Below are 24,191 nucleotides of genomic sequence, written 5' to 3'. Positions count from 1 at the left end.
ATTTTTTAAGAACTGCATGGCACAAGGCAGAGTAGCAGCTAACGGCTGTTCTCTTCCTCAAACTTCAAGTTCTGTAGTGGTTTTTAAAAACCTTAATTTTCCTATGATTTATACCTAACTGTGGAGTTACAAGATATAATTAAATATACATACTTCTCCTGTCTGTAGGCACAAATGTTTACATTTCTTTTATAATAAGATGGTATCACTGCTTCATTATTGAAGCTAGTACAGTATTTTAAAACATAAGCATTCTTACTTAAAGGGATTTCTTACACCATTGCCTATTTAACTGCAGAACATAGAATTTTAAGTGTAATTTATTTCACTGTAATTCAAAACACTTTAATACTCATAAAAATGCATCAGTGAAACTAAACGTGTGTACACAACTCAGTCAACAGCAATATGAAATGGAAGCAAATTCTAAGTTGAAAGTTTCAATTATACACTCTTAGAAGCTGTGTTATTTATCCTAAAAAAACAGAGTTTTTAGATTGAGGTAGAACACAGTAACTCAAAAAATTAATTAAAATGACCAACCTCTGAAACAGATGAAAGCTGATGAGATTAAAATATACAGCACAGAGTTACTTCACGCATAAAAAGGGCAGATACAGAAGGCAATACTGAAAAGCTGATGTACAGTTTATTCTCCGCTAATAAACAGTGTGCCACCCAGAGGTATTTCCAGTACTTACATGCACAGAAAAGGATAACGTCATTCAGAATGTCCTTATTTCTTTAGTTTCAACTACCCCGATATGGACCATTCTGTTTTGATTTCTTGTTAAAAAGGTATCAATTTCTAGCTTAATATATTTGACCATGGCTTGAAAAATTCAAGCATGTATTAGCCAGAGAACTAAACTCACTGGCTTAACTACAAAAAAGAAGAGGAAGGAAGCCTACCAGTGAGGATCAGGAGTAATGCTTTATTGAAAAGCCTAGTCCCCAACTCCTCTCCAGCTGCTGGGACCACTACCAGGATAGTGTATCCAGACACCAGTTTAGAAGTTTTCATTCTTTGTGTCTGGCTCTGGTTAGTAGGTGTCAAAGATTTGTAGCAGTAGAGAAACCGACCAGAGCCTTGTTAATTTTATGCTGCTACTGCCTAGCAAAGCTGAGAAAAGCAGCAGAAGCCCTGGAACAATCTTTCTGCAGACTCAGGTCCATTTGGTCAAAAACTAAATGTTTTGTGAAAATATACATGTTTCAACACAAATTTCATCCAGACGGTTTCTTGGGTCCAGGATTGGGATGGATGGACAGACACACACACCAGAACTTGAACCTTAGTCTCCCACGTCCCAGGCTTTTGCCCTAATCAACAGGTTACAATTTCCTATTGGCTATTCTGAGGTGGTTGTGTTCTTTGTCTTGCTCAATTTTTTTTTTTAAATGTTCCAGTTTCACTCCACAGACAAACAAAAACAGATCTTAAAACCTCAACATTTTGGGGGAAATTGTTTTCGGGACAGCTCTAATTCATGCCTCCCTGTCCAGTATTCTTTCCATTAGATCATGCTGCCTCAAGAAGTTGAGAAATTCACAGACCAAGTTTCCAATTCTGAGAATAAGAATCCTTTCCTCTTTCAGTAAGGGCAGAAGGAGAGCTGCAATTCAGGTTACAGCTTTGGGTGACTCAATATTCAGATCCTCTAGAGCAGTGCTTCTCAAGCTATCTGATGTGGGGGACCAGCAATTTTTTTTTCCCAATATGCGCGCAGACTGGCAGCCACTGACTCGCGGACCAGCACCGGTCTGCGGACCACCACTTTGAGTAGCACTGCTCTAGAGTTGTCAAGGTCCAGCAAAGAGTTGGATGCAAGGACCTGCTTATTCCTGACTTTTCAAACGTAAAAAACAATTAGAAAGATATTTGGGTACATTTAAGCCCATCTTTATATATCAAGAAGTAATTAAAGGCAAAACACAACAATATTTTTGCTAAAAGAAAAGGAGTACTTGTGGCACCTTAGAGACTAACCAATTTATTTGAGCATAAGCTTTCGTGAGCTACAGCTCACTTCATCGGATTTTTGCTGTCCACTACATCTCTAGAAGACAAAGCAGTTTCATGTTAAGATAGAACTCCAGCATAGATGCTTGAATCAATACAAACTGAGATACGTAACAATATATACTGACTTCTTGTTTTGAGCAAAACCAACCATGGCAGAGACAATATTTTCTTTACTATATATACACTATCAGACTAGTTATGCATAATCATTGCTAGTATGTGGAATTTGAGCTATTCATACTGCCTGAAAGATTGGTGGCATAAAATATTCTATAAACCCACCCTACTTCAAGACGTAGACTGGATCCGTTTGGAGAAAGTAATATGCTGCCTTGCATGGTCATAAATTCACAAAACTCACCTACTTAAATAATTGTACCTACAAACTACTGTATGTAAGACAACCTCACAGAGGATATGACAGTAGGTATTCATTTCCCTTCCCCCTTTGATTTTGTTCTATAATTCAAACTCACTACTTGGATACTTCCCTCACCCCCAACTGATTACTGGCATCTTACAGGTTAAGTGACTTATTATGTTTAGTTTCTAGAATTAAAACTGGAACTTTCAACATATATGTTTCATTGTGTCACTCCTTAAAACAATCAAGAAAAGATAACACATCAGCGGCTCAGAAGAGCCTGGATTAACTTGTCATAGTGACTAAGAGGTGGGGGAAAAAATAAATTCCGTCTGTTCATAAGGTTTACAAAATTTACAGGGAATGTTACATTGGAATCTCTCTAAAGCAATTAGAACCTAGTCACAAAGATGTGATAGTATGACTAATATACATACATCTATTCTGGAAGAACTTCTTCTGCCTGCTTATACAGTATTTACATTTAAATACAGAAAAACATGTAATACACTTGGTCATTATAGTTACTTGTGCTAATGTTTGTTCATGAACATCTTAAGAAGTTCATATGTTCTCTGAATTCATAGAAACAGGAGCCAATCAACAGAAAATTTAAACAATTAACTTTTGTTTTCCCTTAAACGCTCTTAACAATAAAGTTCCTGGAATGATCACCTGAAGGAAATTTGGTGTTAAAATAACGTCGGCAGGTTCTATCATTTTCCAAGATACCTCTTTTTACTTATTTTCTTGTCTGTTCTGGATATATTCACACTATTAAAACAGTAGTCATGACTTGATAAAACAAGCTAAGTGACTGCAAGACCACTAAGTTTTGATTAAAAGCTTTACCAATACCATGAACCTGAGTGTTTTTTACTTCAGATTTATCACACATGGGGTAGTTTCAATTTAAAATTATTTAATCTCATCTTCGCTCAGACTTTTCAACAATCCATTTTGTTCCTCCAAAAATTTACTTGCTAAAGCTTCCAGTTCCACTTCCACCTCATGGTTTTTTTTCCTTTTGTATTGCCATGCTTACCGTTTGCTTTCTCCACATCTCCCACAACACAGAACAACACAAAACAAACAAAATGAGGCAAAAAAGCAAGCCTACTTTTATCTTTCAGATATTACAAGCCTTGTATCAAAAGTAAATTTGTCTCTATCATCTTTTGGAATTTGCTTAACAAAAGCTGTCAGGAATCATTTCTTTTCAGATAGACAAATCCTCTTTGGCTTCACAATCACTGTCTGCCTGGTCTACTTCTCTCAAAGGCTGAATCATAAAAATCACCCAGTAAAATGGAAATGCAAGACAACTGTTTGTTATCTACTTGCTACCCGAGATACTTATTACTATATATTCTTGCATTGCTTTTGCACATCACACAAATAGGTATCTGAAACCCTATGTTCATAACCAGAAAAATTGCTTTTCCTTTTGCACTTACTGTATTTTACTTTCACTGAAGCACCTTAAGAATACAAAGAATATTTCTCCAAATATCCACTTCTCCATTCAGTTCTAGAACCAGCGTCAAGTAACTTACAATGCATATTATTCTGCAGCAGCATGAAAATAGAAGCCCTTCACATAAAATGCATTTTGGAAAGTGGCTTTTGTGCAACTGACTTTTTGACCTCTACAGAATCTTCAAAATCACCCAGGCGGACTTGCCCTAAAAGGGAATAGGGCATGGAATGGAGGGTCTGGTTCAGGCTACTAAGTTTCTCATAAGCAACTAAATGGTCAGTATTTTTAAGAAGTCCGCGGATCTGAAGCTATTAATAAATAGTATTTGTTTGCAGCATTGGCAGAAACAGACCTATTGGTCACTCACAATACCGCAGGGCAGTTGCAATAACTTCCACAGATAAGGATTCTAGTCATTTTAACTTTTATATCCTAGTGGAGAACGAAGGAGATCTGTATTATTTTTATGACTATCCAAGGTGCCACAGGTTACCTGTTCAATATTATCCTGCATGACTGGAATGAGTTAAAATAAAAGGAGACTGTTGGTGGAAAACAAACAGGAAACAATGGCAAAGTTAAGGTAATGTCCAGAAAAGACAAAGAGTTTCTGAGTAAACAATGTGGAAGATACTCTTTGGGGAATACCTCCAGCCAGGTTGGCAAGGTTTATTTTTCCCAGACCTGAGTTTAGGCTCAAAGAGGATAATAAAATCTTAAAGATGTTGGCCTATGGAAGAAGTGGGGTTGGGTAGGTCACCAGTGTAGCCTTTCTCTCCCAACACAGAGATGGAGGTAACTGCATGAAAGGGAATTTACAAAAGCTTGCAATTAAACACTACAGTGTAGAAAAATCCCTTGAGTATAGGCCTTTTTTGTTTTAACCCTGCATGCTATGTATCTTTGGGTGAATAAATAATGCTTTGTTCTGAAGAAGCTGATTTAAAGTCACTTTAATCAGCTGCAGTCATGGGCTCCCAGAAGAAGAGGGCTTACACATGCCAAACGGGCCCATGGTGTAACTTGGTTGGGAAATGGGGGATGCTGCCTCCCATTGATCCAGTCCCACAGTAGTTGAAAAGTGGGGTTCAACCTTCGAGAGAGGTGCAGGAAGCCAGTCCTATTACCTCAGGGATGCACTTAGGAGGGACTAAAAGAGGTCTAGGGGACAGCTCACCTTGTAACTGCAACCATCCTTCACTCTATTAATTACGAACCTACCGAAAATCTGAGTAGGTTCTTAAGTCTCATTGGGAAAAAATGGGAAATGTGACCTTAGAAATCTCTTCATACGAGTAGGATCTCTCATCCCTAGATGTGGCCATTGCCCTTAAGGAACAAGCAATGTCTACTAATAGAAAAACTCTATTCCTTGCTTTGTATGGTTCTAATACATGCCATTTAAGCCATGTAGATATTTATCATTTTGGAAGTGCATTTAGCCCTACCTAAGGTGGATTTGTGTTGGGGAGAAACAGGGGGGAACGCTAGCTCTGGTGGTACCAAAGGGAGAGTTGCTTCAAACAAAGAAAGGGAATATTAAATCATTATTACAGCTTTAATCCGAAATTAAGATTTTGTTTTTTTGGGAGAGAAGAACCTAAGCTCTATAGCAGTCTAAGTTCTTCCTGCCTTCAGCCACAGAGAGAGAGAACTAACAGATTATTCAGGAGCAGCAGCTTGAGGGAGTGACAGAGAAGTTCTCATAGATCCATCTCTGCCTCCAATGATGCAAGCACGATAAAGATCCAGTGCTAAGGACCTTTCTTATCTGAAGACAATGCCCCAAATAAATTTACCTTAGTATGAGAGCTACCTTTTACACTGAAGTCCAGATGAGGAATACACTACTCCAAGACACCAATTTAAATATAGTAAATAAAAACTTGTTTTATTAGAACCAAATTTATTTGCATCCCACTGAAACCTGCTGATCTCTGTTATACAGATTATTTAATCACGAAACCAAAATTATAGAAAGTTTTACTTTATGTTAAAGAAATCCTTCCACATCACTCTTCCTGGTGTCTGATTTTTGGATCTTGTTTCACATGTGTGTCTCAGCTGCTACTTTTAGGAGAATCTCCAGAAGATAATCTCCTTTTAAAAATAAAATAAGGATTACACAGGGTCCGCTAAACAAATGCTGAGGTTATCAACAGCAAATAGAAAAGATTGAGCCACCTAACAATTTTACTCAGTAGTTGAGAAGCCATTTGAACCCATAAAATGATAACCATTTTACTTCCTAGATTAGGATTAGCCCATGATGCCTTTTTAAAAAACATAGTTGCCAATATTTATATGGAATAATAAAAATATTTATAAGGAATATCAAAAACTACACAAACTAAGTTGGGGGATGTTATCTGCTTTCAAGAAGTATGTTACCAAATAATTAAGATCAGAGCCAGAACTCTTGCTTGACTGTTAGTTTGCCAACTGCACAAGCAATCTCAGCACTACTGCCAAATCAACAAAGATGTAGTCCATTCTCAGGCTACATTGTTTGGAGGGGAAAGGAAACTAAGTTCATCACCTAGTGGTATGGGGTGATGTGGAATGGAAGAGGTTAGAGATTAAAACTAGAAATAATCCAAGTCCAAAACGACAAGAAGGCTGAACACACCACAGTCCTTGACCAACCTTTTTTATCCTTTGCTCAATTTTACAGTATTTGACTCAGAAAGGAAGGGAATCATGTTCTAATGTCCCAAGATTCCAGAGGCCACTTGAACCTATATGACACATTGTAATGCCCACGCGAATTTGTAACAATTAATAAGAAAAGAACACTTTTATTACATACTTTTCAATTACACTGTTAATGCCATCAGAATATATCACATGGTAAGATGCAAAAAAAAATTATTTATCAGCACCTAATTTCTGTAAACTCCGTAAGCTATAATCAGTGTAGTGTTAGCCACAGCAGCTTAAAGAGTATTAGAGGTTTAAGTCTCAGATGCAATGTTTGAAATCTGTACATTTCTTCTAGGTGTCTATTCCTTAAAGAAAGCTACTACTAGGACTTAGGACTTTTCAGCTTGGAAAAGAGACGACTAAGGGGCGATATGATCGAGGTCTATAAAACCATAACTGGTGTGAAGAAAGGAAATAAGGAAGCGTTATTTACTCCTTCTGATAACACAAGGACTAGGGGTCACCAAATGAAATTAATAGGTATCAGGTTTAAAACAAACAAAAGGAAGTATTTTTTCACATAACACACAGTCAATCTGTGGAACTCCTTGCCAGAGGATGTTGTGAAGGCCAAGACTATAATAGGGTTCAAAAAAGAACTAGATAAATTCATGGAGGATAGGTCCATCAATGGCTATTAGTCAGGATGGGCAGGGATGGTATCCCTAGTCTCTGTTTGCCAGAAGCTGAGAATAGACAACAGGGGATGGATCACTTGATGAATACCTGTTCTGTTCATTCCCTCTGGGGAACCTGGCATTGGCCACTGCTGGAAGACAGGATGCTGGGCTAGATGGACCTTTGGTCTGACCCAGTATGGACATTCTTATGTTGGTGATCCTGCTTACTGCCTTTATTATTACTTTTCAGACCTCTTATTAAGCACTTTAAAAAAAACTTAATATGGTAACTTGGAGGGTTCACAAGATGACCAAAGGTAGGACAATTAATGTTAAGGCTGACATAAGTCTATCCTTAATTCAGACATTACACACACACAGTGCAATAGCTAAAGACATAGCATTAGCTGTCCTTTAATGCTGAAGCTGTTCTAACAGCCTGTAAAATCAAACCTAGCAAATCACGTACAAAAATGTAATTCTTTCATGGAAGCTTGAGCCACCTGAAATAAAGATTATGTTTGTCCAACAGTTTGGAATGTCTCCAACACAGCTGTTCCGATCTTTTGTAAAATAGCTTCTTTACCCTGATAGAGTTGTTCCAGTCTACTGTTTCACTTCATATTTAGGATGTACACAGTAGTACAAAAATGCATATTAAGTAGTTATTAAATTTAACAGTGAATTTTAAAAACATTTTCTTATAAAAACAGTGACTCCCAGCCAGAGATTATGGCAAAAGTATATTCTCCCACAAGTGAGAAGAATGATATATGATGACAACCTAAACTGCAATGGATGTCAATGTACAGCTACAATACTTACACTATTCATTAGAAGTAGCAGCCCCTTAAAAATCCTGATATTACTAACTTGACCTCCCCCAGCATGAAACAACTTCCAAAGTAATGCACTTTTGATCATACACAAGTTAGAAGTTTCAGTGGAAAATGTTCAGTTTTGTGAATGTTTTTCTGTTTACTGTTATGTGTTGTCTAACTCAATAGTAGCAAATTCAGAAATATTTGGCTCACAACAAAAACAAAAAAATCAGTTGACTAGAATGAAGTTTTATAGATACAGATCTGCCTTTAGTTAGTCAGTTTGTTTGTTTTTCCCCTTCAAACTACTAAGGTCCCATGATCTACCAGCACATGATCTACCAGCAGAGATTTCTACCCTGGTATTAATTCCAAGCCCATGTTAGATTTGAAAGGTGTTAGCTAACATGTCTACATTAGGTTGTTAACAAGGCAGTGTGCTGTAAACATGTTAAACTGGTCAAGTTAAAGGTTTTAACTTGATCAGTTCAACACGTGTTTTATCTATACTAGACTGTTAACATGTGGTAGCTAGCACGTTAGCTAACCTCTTCCAAACCCGAGTTTAAAGGCCCTAATGTCTTCATTAGGATTCCTTGCTAGTGTAAAAGTCCACACCACAGGATCCTACTGTAGGACTGAAGTATAAATTCTTCTGGTGAATATTAGAGATATTTGCAAGTTATACACTACATAGGAAAAATCCTTCATTGATGCTTAGAAAGGTAGGCAAGCATGAACAGATATGGGAAGTCTTACTGAGATCTGCTTCTTTTTGCAGGGACCATGACTTGCCTTAGGGGAAAAGATTTACCAATAAAATTCCCCACAAAGAACAGTGAGACTAGACATTTAACAGCATAAGTGAGGGGGCCTCAAATTGACATAAAACAAACAAACCAACCAGTTTTAAACCATGCTTCGGACAAGATTTATCTCCTAGAAAGGAAACAGACAACTAGAAGTGCAGCTGTGGCTATTATGCAGGCAGAAGAGTGCACCCACTTCCCCATTGCCCTCACAACAGCCTGGCCATGGATGGGGCTTTGATTGTCTACATGTTTAGAAGCAATGACAGCTATTTTTTCCTCCCTTTTTCAACACAGGTGTATGTCCTTATTTAAGCATGCTGTTGGCAAGCTTCACTTCACATATAGAGCACATAAGATACTGGGTGATGTTAAAGAATGGTTTTAATTTAGAACGACTAAGTGAAAAAACATTTTTAAAAGCTAAGATTTGTTACTTTAAATGAGCCAAACATACATTTTTCTGCTAAAAATTAATTTTTCCATCCTCTTGTATTTAGAGCTGCACATAATTACTTCGGTATGCATCACCTGTAACTATCACCCATTCTTTTTCACTACTGCTTTCACTGATTTCTTTCTGGCTGCCTGTGATTGTTAAAATACTATTATCTATAAATAAAACATTAACCACATAAACTTCTATCCTTTACATACATATTTACACTGCTTGTCACAAGCCACTTGCATTTAAACTTCAATTGCCTCACTCAGGGGTCTACTTTACAAAATTGGGTATAATAGCTAGTTTGACTCACAGTAAAGCAAAAGACTTACAGCCTCTACTAAACGATGTACTTTAGAACTGTATAGATGAGATCTTACCTACACCTTCGGCACTCAGTTGTCTGCAGAACAATTAACTAAAGCACAAGCAATTGAGCACATCCACACTAGCCATCTCAAAGTGCTGTAAAAGCTTGTCCTTGTATCCAAAGTAGAGTTGCCTTACCCTGATTCCGGAGAGGTAGCTGTCATCTTTGACAACTGAAGATCTGACAGCTGCCTCAGCCAACAAGCCTCCCTTCTCTGTCCCCATGCCACATCCCCCACTTTCCCCCTCCCCAGAAACATTCCCCCAAGCCATGTTTCTCCCCACCTCCATTACCATTACCAGAAATGCCCTTCTCCAACTCCATAGTTTCTCAGCCTCTCCCATCTTACCTCCCCGCTTCCTCACCATGCTCCCCGACTCCAGTAATTCCCTCAGCTTCAGCTCGGCAGGTTCTCAGCCAAGCCACTAAAATTTCTCTCACTCAGGAAATTTGACAGCTAAGGGAGATGACAAAGATGACAGCTCTCAGTGTTGGCAGTGCACCAACTGTGCTAGTGTGTCGCATCCACAATGGCATTCTAAATGACGGAACCGCAATCAATCGAGATTTTACCCCAACACAATACTGGGGTAAACTGCAATGATTGTTGTTACCATGACAATCAACTGAACCACTTTTTTAAGTAGACACATCATGGGATAGGGTAGAAATAGCATGAAATCCTCTAGAGGTAGACAAGGCTTAAATTAGTGCTTGTAAATCAACTCTGCAGTCAAGTGTACACTTTTTGAATAATGGATGACATTTTAATTAAGGACACTTTTACTAAGTGTTCCCTGTGCTTATAAAATTTTAGGCTGATTCAAAACTTAATATTGTATTCCAGTACATACGTGTGTAAAGGTTTTATTACACTCGCACAAACATGTACGTGTACAAATAGTAGTTACCTTTGGGAAACAATGGCTGATTTACGGAAAAGGAGTTTAACAATTGAATTATTTGGTACTGAGGAACACAGAAGAGTGAACCTGACAATACTGTCGCATCAGCTCACAATGACTTTTTTTCTTTTTTCTCTTTTTTTAAACACAAAATCTGAAAGGGATGTTAAACTAAATCGTAATGTGCGCTGTATATGCCGTACTATATTCTAAAAAGCTCACAAACAAAATCCAAAGTTCACCAGATAGCTTTCATAAGAACAGCCACACTGGGTCAGACCAAAAGTCCAGCTAGCCCAGTATCCTATCTTCCAGAAGTAGCCAAAAACCAGGTACCCGAGAGGAAATGAACAGGACAAGTAATCATCAAGTAATCCATCCCCTTTCGCCCATTCCCAGCTTCTGGCAAACGGGCTAGACACACCATCCCTGTCCATCCTGGCTAATAGCCATTGATGGACCTATCCTCCACGAACTGATCTAGTTCTTTTTTTAAACCCTGTTATAGTCTTGGCCTTCACAACATCCTCTAGCAAAGAGTTCCATAGGTTGACTGTGCGTTGTGTGAAGAAATATTTCATTTTGTTTGTTTTAAACCTGCTACCTATTAATTTCATTTGGTGACCCCTAGTTCTTGTGTTACCAGAAGGAGTAAATAACACTTTCCTATTTACTTTCTCCACACCAGTCATGATTTTATAGACCTCTATCATATCCCCCCTTAGTCCTCTCTTTTCTGTTGCTAATCCTTAAGCAAATACTTCCTCTCACGTCTTCAACATTAGAGAAAGGTAGTGAGGAAATCATAAAAAATAAAGTTGAAAAAACTGACTGCGTCTAGTTTCCTACTGGTCTGCAGCTTCAGAAAAATGTGAAGCTATCATAGTTTTAAAAAGTTAAGCTACTTTATTTTCACAGATTTGCAAAGAAAAAGTTATTTTCCCCCTCTACTTTTGAATATGCAAATAGTCTTGTTTTGGGTGGAATTTATTAAAATTTAAGATCCAGGAGACCAGGGGTTCTCAAACTGTGGGTCAGGACCCCGAACTGGTCACAAAGCCGTTTTAATGGGTTCACCAGGGCTGGCTTAGACTTACTGGGGCCTAGAGCTAAAACCAAAGCCTGAGCCTCACCGCCTGGGACCAAAGACTAAGCCCTGGCCAGCAGGGCTCAAATTACAGGCCCCCTGTCTGGGGTTAAAGCCTTTGGGCTTTGCCCCCGACCCCCGCTAGGGATGGTGAGGCTCGGGCTTTAGCTTTGCCACACCCGTCATGGGGCAGCAGGGCTTGGTTGGGTTCAGGCTTCAGTCCCCCCTCCTGGGGTCATGCAGTAATTATTGTTGTCAGAAGGGGGTCATGGTGTAATGAAGTTTAAGAACCCCTGCAGTAGAGCAAAGGAACTAACTTAGGGTATGTCTAGACTGCAGAGACTATACCAGCTTACACCAACAAAAGGAGTTTTTCTGTCAGTGTAGGAATATCATTTCCCTGAACAAAGTTAGTTACAGCAATGGAAGCCCTCTTCCAGTGACACAGCCATGTCTACAATGGGGGTTTTGTCAGCATAGCTACATCAGCCAGAGGTGTGAAAAATCCACAAGGACATAAGCACCTTCCATTGGTCTAGGCTGCGTCTACACTACAGAGTTATGCCAGGATAGCTATAGGAATGCAGCTATACCAGTACAGTCTGTGTAGTATAGACATATCTGTAAGCTCAAAAATTACAGCTATGTCTACACTATAGCTTATGTTGACAGAACTTATGTAACTCAGGGAATGAACAACACTTTCCCCCCTCTCCCCTCAAGTGATAATTTACACAGACAATCACCAGTGTGGACAGCACTACATCGGCAGGAAAGCTTCTCCTGCAGACATAGCTTCTGCCGCTCGTGGAGGTGTTTTTATTATTCCGATGGGAGAGCTCTCTTCCATCGGCATAGAGTGTCTTCACCAGACACGATGCAGCTGCGTCACTGCAGCACTGTACATATAGATAGGACCTAGAATTTACAAAAAAAGTCAAATCTAAACATTGCACGCAAATACACACTACATATTAATGACAGCTTTCAAAGTAGCAGCCATGTTAGTCTGTATTCGCAAAAAGAAAAGGAGTACTTGTGGCACCTTACAGACTAACAAATTTATTTGAGCATAAGCTTTCGTGAGCTAGCTGTAAGTCTCTAAGGTGCCACAAGTACTCCTTTTATTTTACATATTAATGGTTGCAAAGAGTACAGAAAAAAAAAGTCCATGGAATTTCTACCTTGATTAGTAAAATCTTTCCCTGCCAGTATTTTCTCCCCCATCTCACCTCAAGTATTACATTGTTTTTGTTGGTATTTTTTATAACAAACTTTGCAGTATCTATTTGCTCCATAGTTGCTACCAGTAATTCCTATAGCCCAGCTGTACTTTAAAGCATGATTTCATGTTTTAACATTTGTGACACTCTAGGTTTTGGTTTGGTAGGTTTGTTGTTTTGGTAGACTACATTTATATCAAAACCAAGAAAGACCACTTTAAAAAAGTTAAAGTGTCATCCATTTTGTTTAAATGGCAGCTATAAAGAACATCCATGTAACACTATTATAGTGGCCTAATTACTGCAAACCCCCAAATTAGATTATTATAATTCAGTAACTAAAATTCCCATGTTTATTCAACATTATAGTTCATAATTTAAATGTACACGTGTCACGAAATCCAGCATTATTAGGTTCCCACAACTACTTTAACGACATCACCTAGAATGCTACTAATGCATATGTTGGTAACTTGTGTCTAGTATATGCAATACTGACGTTACCACAGCTAAGAATAATATAGTTTTGGATTTTCTGACATCACTGCCTTTAATTTCTCAACTTTATTACTTTGGTGCATGTGCAATAGCTACTTTATTTAGAAAACTAAATTTCACAACACTGGAATGCACAATGTGCACTGAATGTTCTCATACATATACAGAGTCACACACTGAAACAAACACTGTTTATTTCAACTAAGCTCATGCAGTGGGTCTCCATCATAATCTTTACATCTCTAATTTGCGAATAATTAAAGTTACTTCAGTACTCCCTATACTAAGTACTGTACAGGGAACACAATGGTTATCAGATGATTGACAATATTGGAATAGGTTCTAATGGCAACCATGTAATCTGAAATTTGGCTTGTCTGAAGATAGATCTACTCCACAGGTAAACTAATAAAAGTATTTTAATCTTCCTATATAAAAACAAACTGAAGAATTTGGATCATGCAAAGTGTTTGTACAATGTCCCACATACTCCATACCAACCCAGAAAAGGGGTTCATTCCTCTCCCCATGACAAGTAGAAATAATCAGGAAAAAAACAACCTTTGTCACTCTCTTTACAAAAGGGGCTTGCCAGCTGACACCTCTCTATTGTAATCTTTTGAGTAGTGAAACATCAAATACATACACCACCTGGATAACAAAACCACAACCATAAAAACTGGGAGCAATGTCTTGTCCAATCCAAACCAAAAAGTTAACAGGCAAGCTACTTTTCAATATCTTACACTAGGCCAGATAAGCAGAACTTCAAAAGCAGTCCTGGAAATTCAAAACAGATGCAACTATATTTCCATACAGGAGCCTGCAAAAACACACAAACACACACACCATTCTGCGTAGCCTCGCAAACATTCAAGATTTCCCCGGAAAAAAAGTTAACATATATTTAAAGCTAATTTTGACTCTCAGCACCTTCGGAAATGGTTTCTAAATATTCCAATTTTAAAAGTCTTTTTATTTAAGATACTCATTTTAACAACAAAAATTCAGCCTAAGAAACAATTCTATACTATGTATGTTGCCTTTCATGGAAAACAACTCAAAACATTACCTCATATTTCATGTCCTAGACTCATAGGTAAGTTTTTAAAAATCCTACCCAAGTGGATTAAGGCTAAATGAGTCCCAGATACAACAATCACAACCCAGCCCAGAATCAGACATGTCAACTTCCTCCCATTCCGCATCCCAGTCCCTGGCTCCAGAGCACATTAATTCTTACCCTCTTCTCTCCCCCAGTTCCATGGTTCTCCCAAGAAATTAGGCAACTAGCATACCCCACAACATAGCCTCGTGGCACCACACAAATGCTTGTTACTCTGCTTCACTCTTACCACCCTGCCTTGGTCTGTTGCTAAATGCTGCATGTGTTTTGTTTCTTCTAAAAGTGGACAATTTAAGTGACTCAAATTCTGCTTTTTGTGTATTCTCTCCTAAAACTCCTAAGTAAAAACAAATTAAGAGCTAAAAACAATGCATTAGTCGGGGGATGGAGTCACATCTGAAATATAAATATCTTGTGAAAACCTAATTTTGATTCCCAATCCAGTTACAAGCTGTTCAGCTACAACATTTGCAGAGCTGAGCTGAAAGAACAAATATTGGATTCTATCATGTGCTGTATTGCCAACATGCATTTACATATGGATACAAACAATATCAAGACTTGCAAATGGTCTAATAGAACAAAATGGCCTATAAAGTTAGTCATGAAACAATGACCTGAGCATAACTTACTGCAAACTGATTTGCCTGAAAAGAGTCTCACCCACCTTTGAGAGAAAAAAAATATATTGTCCATATTCCTTGTTTTTTATGCCATCTTGCAAGGCAACAATTCAGACTTTATTACTTAGTATGTCACCCAGCTTCCAGATAATTTCTTCATAGCTAGTAACTGGATATAATAAGAAACTATGCCAATGCTGAAAGAACATTTTTCCTGTACAACACCTCATGACAAAAAAATATTTAGAGATGTCATTTACATACATTTGATTTAATTCAGCAACGCCTGGGAAAGATTATATCTATGTTAAAATAGGTTCTCTCTTTTCACAAATATTGGGAAGTGAAATTTTGACACATAAGGAGCATCTCAATATACCCAACATAAAATTTCAAGAATAAGATCATGCTACCATGATGTATATATTTACAGCCAACAAAACTCTGAAAATCACAACCCTGAATTATTTAAATATAGCACTCCTTTCAGCAATACCAGCATACCCATATAAGGATGTATACCCATTTATTCTTAAAGTGTGGTAGTCAGAGTTAGGTACGATATATGCACTGCTCTGTCACGTTGTCATTGTTAGCACTGCATCTTTTGCCTCAGGCTCTGTCATGGTTTCCTCTAAGCACCAGTGATATGAAACTGACATAATATCTTAGTTAAGAAATGATGATTAGCTCCATTATATGTCCCAGGCAACAAAAGAATTTATTACAGCATGATACAAGTACAGGAATACTTCATAGATAAATCTCTAATGTAATTTTCAAGTTTGAAATGGTCCCACCCAATGTCTTCAATCCATTCAAGATAGCCTGCTACTACTAAAGAGTTTTTGCCTAAATGAACAATTAGTGGTCACATTTCAAACCTACACATTAGATTAAAGTATAAGTCAGGAAAGTGTACTACAACATCAACGCCAACCTCAGTATCTCATATTTCTGGGTGTTCTGAACAGATCTTCACACAACAAGACAAACTATGGAAGCAGTAACTGTGATAACATGCTTTTCTATCAGAAACGTGTAGATCCAATTTTCAGATTATGGCATTGCTCTAGACAAACCAGATAAATTTGTTGAATGAACTGGCATTTATAGATAGCTAGAAGAGAGAATTATCAGCAATGCTGAATGTAATACCCATTTTTCTGCAGTTGAGTTTTCCAGGTGTAAACAAGCACTTGGTCAGGAACATTTTTTAATTCTACACACGCACTCATGCACTTTTTTCCATTTTATTTATGCACTCCTAACCAGAGTTCTAGAGTCCATCATGAGGAAAGAGAGGTTTACTGGGCAAAACGGATATTTTACGGCACATTTTGAATAGGGGATCTTTCTTCAGAAAAAAGAAGAAAATTAAGTTATATACTTTACTTGGCAAAGACCAACTCCAGACCATTAGTCATATTAGTACTTTTTTTCCAATAGTCTCATTGGAATTGTCTCAGGTTTGCTCAACTAGCATGTTTTGTTTTGTTACAACAATTTCAGCAGTGGCCTTCTCTATGGATAATATGTTATCAGTACTTCCACAGCCTCCTACTGATACCTGGCTATATCTAGGTGAGCTAGCATTTCCTGTTTGCAGTTCAAGTATTACTCAGCCTCATTAGCATTTAAAACTCCAAGGAAAAACTTTAAGATGGGGGGGGGGATATGCCAATATTGGAAAAATCATTCTAGATTATTGCAAAGCTGCAGATGAAGTAATTGAAAACAAAGTGAGTAACTGCCTTCCCAGATGTCAGTCAACACAAGAATATTTTTCTGATTGTTAGAATCACTTCCTGATTCATTTGCTGCATGGATAACACAGTGTTTGCTAGCAGGAAAAAAAACACCATCACCACAAATGTCTCTCCTGGTTCTCACAGGTGAGCTTTGTGTCATTGGAAAATTACCTTCACACAAAATGGCTCCACAAAAAGTAATGTCTGCAAACATAGCAAAACTCCTCTTGAAAGCTGTTTAATGAAAGCTTTTGAATCACTCGACTATATGCTGAGTTTCCATACTTTACTAAACTAGCTCTAGGCTTTTATAGCTTGGATTTGCATTAACACCCAATGCAAAACAGCATCCTGGTTCCCATCAGCATCTGGACACAAAAGGAGAGTTTATCCTATACTTGTTTATAGGATTCTGAACTTGCAGCCTCAATTGTTTGTTCTACTATACTATCCAACATATTTTTTCCTAAACAAAATCATATGTACTGTACTCTTGCTCAGCACACAAAACGCTTTCACAAACATATTAAAAGGTTATCAGTTGATTTTAGAAACATCTTCATGGCTGGAGCATTTAATATCAATGATGTACCTCACTTTGAAACACAAATTTCAGGCCCATATTTTATCCACTTAAAACAATATCAATTACGTATAATCATGTTTTCAGGAGTTACTTAGTAGTTGCTTTAACCATTTCAGATCTAAGTACAGGCCAGTGACCAACTGCATCTCCTGACTGTCCTTATCTTTAATACAGTTTCAAGCTAGTCTCATCTTTATATGAGCAACCAGACCACTTGGTAAGCCATAAGGGAGAGGGTTAAGCTTTACAATTTTGTTTTTCAACTTGAAGCAAATGAACACTTTAAAACTCATTTCACTTTGAGACTTCAAAATTGGACTGGTCTTCAGTTTTATAGCTTATTTGTATACACATAATTTGTATAGAAATATATGTTGACATCCTAGCGCCGGCAGTTCAGATGCACCAGTGAGAGGACATTATGTTATGCAATGAGCTGGAAGCCATATACATCCTCTTCCATGAGCTACACAAGAATACAAAGTCATAGTTGCCACTATTCAAAGCTATGTACTTAAAATGTGAATGCTAGTAAATTAACCTACCAAGTTTTTAAGCTTTTCAGAGTTTGCACATTTTCTGTGCATTACATTTACACCACTTTAAGTTTGGACTTCCCTCCAACAGCAGTCCCTTACCATCACCTTTTAAGAAACTAAATGGATTTCTCCCACACACCTTAGGAAATGGACCCCAAGTAAGGATGCTGTATTCTTATGGATAGGACATTGGACTGGAGATTTAAGGAGACCTCAGTTTAGTTCCCAACTCCACCACTGGCCTGCTCAGTCACTTTAGGCCAATCTCTTCAAAGCCCCATGCCTCAGTTTCCCCATCTGTAAAATGGGGATAATGACACTGACCTCCTTCCTTTGAAAAGTGCTTTGGGATCTACAGATGAAAAGCACTATTTAAGATCTAGGTATTAACATTAGTGGCTGTAGTAAGCACCTTCTAAAACACTATTCTCCCTCCCACACACAAACCCCTGCTCCCCACATATGCAAGCAAACTGTCAAAATCACTTAAGGTTTCATAACAGATCTTCTCCAGCACTGGTTGGTTCCTCACCCTTTTGGGAGGGGTGCTCCAGATACTATTGGAGCTATAAGCATATATAGTGTCTCCTGACCACCATCAAGTGTTCCCAATCCCTTTGTGTCTTCACCTCCTATTGTGGGAGCACGCTGGCAGCAAAACCAGATCCAACTCCCACAAACAGCACAAGTAGTTACTCATTTGCTCTCCTAAGGGGCTCCCTAGCAGCATCTACCCCTCATCATTGGCCCAGGGTGTAGTGGGGTGCTCTGCAGTGGCTGCTTCAGCTTCTCTACATCCATCCTGAGGAAGCTTTACAGGCACTAGCGTTTTCTCTTCTTCTCTGATACCAAGCCCCTGAGCCACAGCCCCTTTCTTTGTAGGGGAATCCCACCAGCTGGCAGCAGGTCTCCCTAGCAACACAGAAGCACTCCTGTGGAGGACAGCTCCTTGTGCATGTGCACATTCTAAGGATGTACAGGAGTCTTGCAAAAACATATTTAGGATTGAAATAAGGAATACACACAGCTTTCACTAAGGATAAAGATTTATAAGACAGAATTTTTAACATATTTAAGTTTGAGCTGACACTGATCCTTTAAAGACAAGGACATCTACAAACTGCTCTGTTTTAAGCAAGTTAAGTTGTAGTCCTTGGACTGTTGGCAAGTTGACAACACAGACCTTAGTTAAATAAATTTTAGATGTCCCTAGCTAAGGCACTTTTAAATGGTTCACTGCTTTAACAACTTTTTTTCACTTTCACCAACCTTTCGTAAGTACCAGTCTTTGGTTAAGTTACTGCAGGTACCTGTTTATTCTTTGCTAAAATGTACCGGACCCTGAACTGTAAAGTGATTTACTTATGGCTATTCAGTCTGTTGGAGAGTCCTTACGGCTAAACCAGCTAAATTAAGCTTATTTCATAATCTACCTGTAGCTGAGGGAGATGACATTTGTCAAGGACACTCAAATTATGCTGCAGTGGTGCCCACATAAACAAGGATATAATCTGTGTATACGAACAACAGTAGCAGAACAAGTCTGAATGAGATAGTATGGAAAACACTGAAGCATGATGCTTTGACAACTCATGAGTGGTGAAGTACAACAGCACACTGACTGCACCAAAACATCAGCATACCAGCCAAATAAACTAAAACCTTTGGATGTAAACAAAACCTAACAGGCACTGTTAATTACAAACATTAATTCAATTGTCAAAACAAAATCTTTACCAGCCAGCTAACAGGAAATTCAATACCTTTACAAAACTGTCCATTGCTGATAACTTATTTCACTGGCTACATTCAGCACCAAGATAAATCAAGTCCCAGTTGACTAACTATTCAGTAATAAATTTGAATGGTAAATCGCAGGATTACTTCTACAAATCTCATCTACATGCATAAGTAATACCAATTTCCTTCAAAATCATATGCATTACTTTTTTCATCAATTAATTAGTGCCATGATGTGTTTAGGAAGAGAGAGATTCATTATATAAAATTAGTTTAGGTTTCATTACAGCTCTCAGGTCACACAGGTACCAAACTTACACTTTTCATATCTAAATAAACTTAGGTGATTTCATATAAACAAACTTAAATTATAAATGCATTCTTATATTTTAAAACACAATTTGCTTACATGCTAAATCTTAAATTCTGGATGCATTTCACCTGGAAGAGACAATAACATCAAATGCCAAAAGCAGAGCAAGGACCATTGAATTATCTCAAAAAGAAAAGGAGTACTCTTGGCACCTTAGAGACTAACACATTTATTTGAGCATAAGCTTTTGTGAGCTACAGCTCTCTTCATCATATTTAGTATGTGCAAAACAGAAACTAATTTTGCAAATACATAATTTAAACATAACTAACTGCTCAGTGCATAGGAATATACTAAATTCTATGCTGGATAATCCTGTGCACCACACTATGGTGATCTTAACCTTTTTAATTAAAAATTCCACAGTTTATCTTGAAGTAAATACGGAGATCACAATTCTGCAACTGAAGCCACACTGGGAGACCCTTCCATCTGCCTGGATCCAATTGGAGGATCAGGGCTAAATTAATACCAGTGAAACATTTGGCCATCATTCTACTGTAGTCACAGCCAACTGCTATTTCAACAACATTTTCCTTTTTCTTGCTGTCACTTAATGCTGACATACTTTTTTATTCTGCACCTTTTTATTTAAAAAAAAGAAATATTTACAAAGTACTAACAACAAAAGGGAGTCTCTTTTTGCAGTTTGCAAACAGAACAGACAAAACAGACACCTAAGGAAATGCATACAATAGCAAAATGTTTGCACCAAATGATCTTACATAGTAGCCAAAATTAACACAGCCTACAGTAAACTATATTCCAAAATATAGAGATAGATATATCTCAAGTAATAAAAATCAGGGACAGGTGGAAATAATATTTGGATATATCTTTACAGTGGGCTTCTTTCTAGTTTTTATCATCTTAAACTTAAATCACGTTACACTGAATAGTGGCAAAAGCACCTTTCCTAGGGATACAGCATGCGTCATCTTTTGACTTTGAAAAATTAGTATTTCATTAATTTACAGTTTGGAGATCTAGAAATTCAAAGTTTCCTCTTAAAGAGTAAAAATGCAGGTTATAATATTAACTCAGCCCCTAAAGGCTTATCTAGTTTAAGCCACATGTTTTGTCTTCTTAAAAAGATGATTCTGTAATGAATACATTTGTCTGGATAGTTCAATCACCTATCTTTTAAAAAGAATAAAGTCTTGTTTTTCAAAGACTTCTACTGTAAAACACTCTGGAGCTGCAGTACGTACCAGCATACAAAGACAATCACAGCTTTAAAGGATACAGTACTTTTATTTAAGTAAAATGAAATTATAGGAAAGCTGCTAAGGCAGATGTCCCTTAAATGACACCAAGAAGTTATGTTAAACAAATGCAGTAAGAAGTTTCATGGGGTCACGCCACAATTATGATATGCTTGTGACTTCATATTTGTGATACAGGAAGTGTGCTGCAATATGCCTGCTCTGTCAAAAACCAAAACCCAGACATACTTCGTGTTTCTAACATCTTCCAGTCAGTGGTAAATTTGTTGATTTAAAATCAACATCATATAAAAATGAAAAATAAACACTGGTTTTCTTTCCGTGACCCTGGAAAGAAGGGCTAAAGGGAATTAAATAGGCTAAAGTTTGAGTGGCCACAAATTCTATTTTAAGAGATTACGTTCCAAAAATAAAATCTACTGAAATAAGTGGCTGGGGGGAAGACAGGACATTCAGAGGTAAACTAGAAATACCCATTTATGATGAAAGTGCAAAGTACAGGGATCACTGTCTTAGGTGGTCTGTAACGTGTTACCGTAAAGCAAATGTAGCCTGCTCAACTAAAATCTTGGCAGGTGTCTAAAGAAAGTATTAATTTTCACATTTCCCATTTGAAACTCTTAAGTCTAAAAGTATATTCCATTACTCAATTGTTATCTAAAATTAATATTTTATTTTAAAGCTATGCAGTTCACCTCTAAGGAAAACAAATGCCATTTCATTCTTAAGATATGTATAAATATGTTGCCTTTGTCTCAAAATAATGGTGTCATCCAAAAACTGACTTGCCTTACAGCATGGCCTAAGGGTATGAGGTTGTTGCCCCACAAAAACAAGTGAAACCAACTTTCTACAATAGATATGAATCACTAAAAGCAATTTGTAAGTAAGTAGCTTTCTTGTATTCAGGCCCAAATGACAAAAATGAGTTATGATTTGGCAAACAATGAAAAGGAAAAATTAGCTGAGTTTATTTTCTGTACTCACCAGACAACACCAAAGGCTCCATATCCAATAGGTCTGTCCGGCTCAATATCCAGTTGCTGTTGTGGATGATGTGAGTGCTGATGGTGGTGCGCTTTAACTGCAGCAGCTGCTGCAGCCTGTACCTGAGCAGGGGCCGCTGCAGCTGGTCCAGGGGCCTGACCCGGTGCCGGTGATGGGAAATATGGCTGTTGCTGCCCTGGGTTTAACATTGCCGCAGCTGCGGCCGCAGCTGCCGCGGCCGCAGCTGCTGAAGAGGCATGCTGCTGTACGGGATGTACTGCAGCCGCAGAGCCTGGATGCAAGTGATGTTGAGGGTGGTGGTGGTGATGGAGGTGAGGAGGGGGGAGGTGAGGAAGGTGGTGATGATGGTGGTGGTGGTGACCTGCTGCAGCTGCAGACGTACCGCCATTGTAAGCCGCCATCATTTTTGCGTTGGCTGTTGTGCCACAAAGAGACATTCAAAAAAATGCCCTTTGACTGGATAACAACTGGGTCAAGCTGTCATTTGGCCATAAAAAATGAAATTTGCTACACTTTAAAAGAAGTCAGGTTTCATCATACACGGCCCACCTTTAAAAGCATTGAGCTCAACTAGCTTCACATCTCCATCAAGCCAAACAATCTGACGAACCTTTTCACATACACGTGAGCCTGTGCGCCCCAAACCCCCCTTTTCCCCCCCCAAGAGTTCTGCCGTGGTTGGCTACTAAAACTCCATCCTTAGGTTGTTGGGGCTTTTTGCGCCAGTCTTTCGAAATAAAATGATCACTCCCCCTCCCCCCCAGAAAAAGGATTTGAAGTCACCCCCCTGGAATAGTTTGAGAGTACTGACAAGCCTACCCCTTCCATTCCCACATCGTCTACGTCAAAACCTTCCAAGAGATTCCCCCAGGCCGTCTACATCACTCCCCTCTTTTATACCCCCACCCCCTGAAATAGACTAAAAACTTGGGAGGCTCGCAACTTTCCCTGCAAAGACAGAGAAGCGCGCTGTGCACACGCACAGAGCAGCCAGAGAAGGGATGAGAATCAGAAGGGGGAGGAAAAAACGGAGATAAAATAAATGGGGGGGGGGATCAAGATGTGAGACAGGAGGAGGGATGGGAGAAGGGAGAGGGAAAGTGACAAATGAAGGAGTGGGGAAGGGAATGAGAGGAGAATAAAGGGGGGGAAGAGAAAACGAGGGGGGGAGGAGGGAGAGAGGCGGCAGGAGCCCCAGCCCCCTCTGTGGCTGCCTCCCCGGGGCCTTGACAGCCTGACCCAGTGCGGGGGGGGGGCAGTGGGTGGGGGGGAGCCCGGAGGCTGCAGCCCCCCCCTCAGGCAGGGAGGGGAAGGAGCAGGAGCCGGGATGGGGGGAGGGGAGAGGGTCTCCCGCAGAGTGTGTGCGGGAAGGAGGGGGGGGGTCCTCAGGCCCCCGCCGCAAGGCGCCGCTCCGCCCCCCGGCAGCTGCCTCCTCCTCCTCCTCAGCCGCCCGACCCGCCGCCGCCGCCGCCGCTCCTGCCGCCGAGACTCACCTCCTCACGGAGCCCCTGAGCGGAGCGCACAGCGAGCGAGCGGCGGGCACGCGCACCCGGCCTCCCCTCCCCACCCCACCACCCATGCGGGGCGCGTGCCCGACACCCGCCCGCAGCCAATCGGACCCGGCCCACCAGGCTCCGCGAGAGCCGCCCCTAGCCAATCACCGTGCAGAGCGGAGCTCAGCCAGCCCGTAGGCTTCGGCGGCTGCAGAGTCTCCGAGACTCAGTCCCGCCTGCCTGGCCCTGCTATCCAATCACCACACGCCTTCCCGCCCAGCGCCGGCGAGACCCCGCGAGATTCCCTCACCTCACACAACCCTCACCTCGAATGGCCGCACCTTTTTCACCTTACTGGCCAATCACATAGCTCTG

The 24,191-nt window shown here is 39.4% G+C and overlaps 1 protein-coding gene across 2 annotated transcripts in view; it reads right to left on the bottom strand.

Annotated features, from left to right (window-relative positions):
- NLK (nemo like kinase) overlaps positions 1–23,900 on the bottom strand; it is a 111,184-nt gene extending 87,284 nt beyond the window's left edge. For both annotated transcript variants that reach the window (XM_073315702.2, XM_073315701.2), the window contains exon 1: positions 22,303–23,900. In XM_073315702.2, the coding sequence (XP_073171803.1) occupies positions 22,303–22,760 (458 nt within the window). In that variant the 5' untranslated portion in view covers positions 22,761–23,900. The remainder of the gene's footprint in view (positions 1–22,302) is intronic.
- Positions 23,901–24,191: the final 291 nt, after the last annotated feature.

The sequence above is a fragment of the Lepidochelys kempii genome, chromosome 17, assembly GCF_965140285.1.
Source record: "Lepidochelys kempii isolate rLepKem1 chromosome 17, rLepKem1.hap1, whole genome shotgun sequence".
Taxonomy (NCBI): domain Eukaryota; kingdom Metazoa; phylum Chordata; order Testudines; family Cheloniidae; genus Lepidochelys; species Lepidochelys kempii.
The sequence above is the reverse complement of the archived record's forward strand: the minus strand, read 5'-3'. Positions and strand labels throughout refer to the sequence as shown.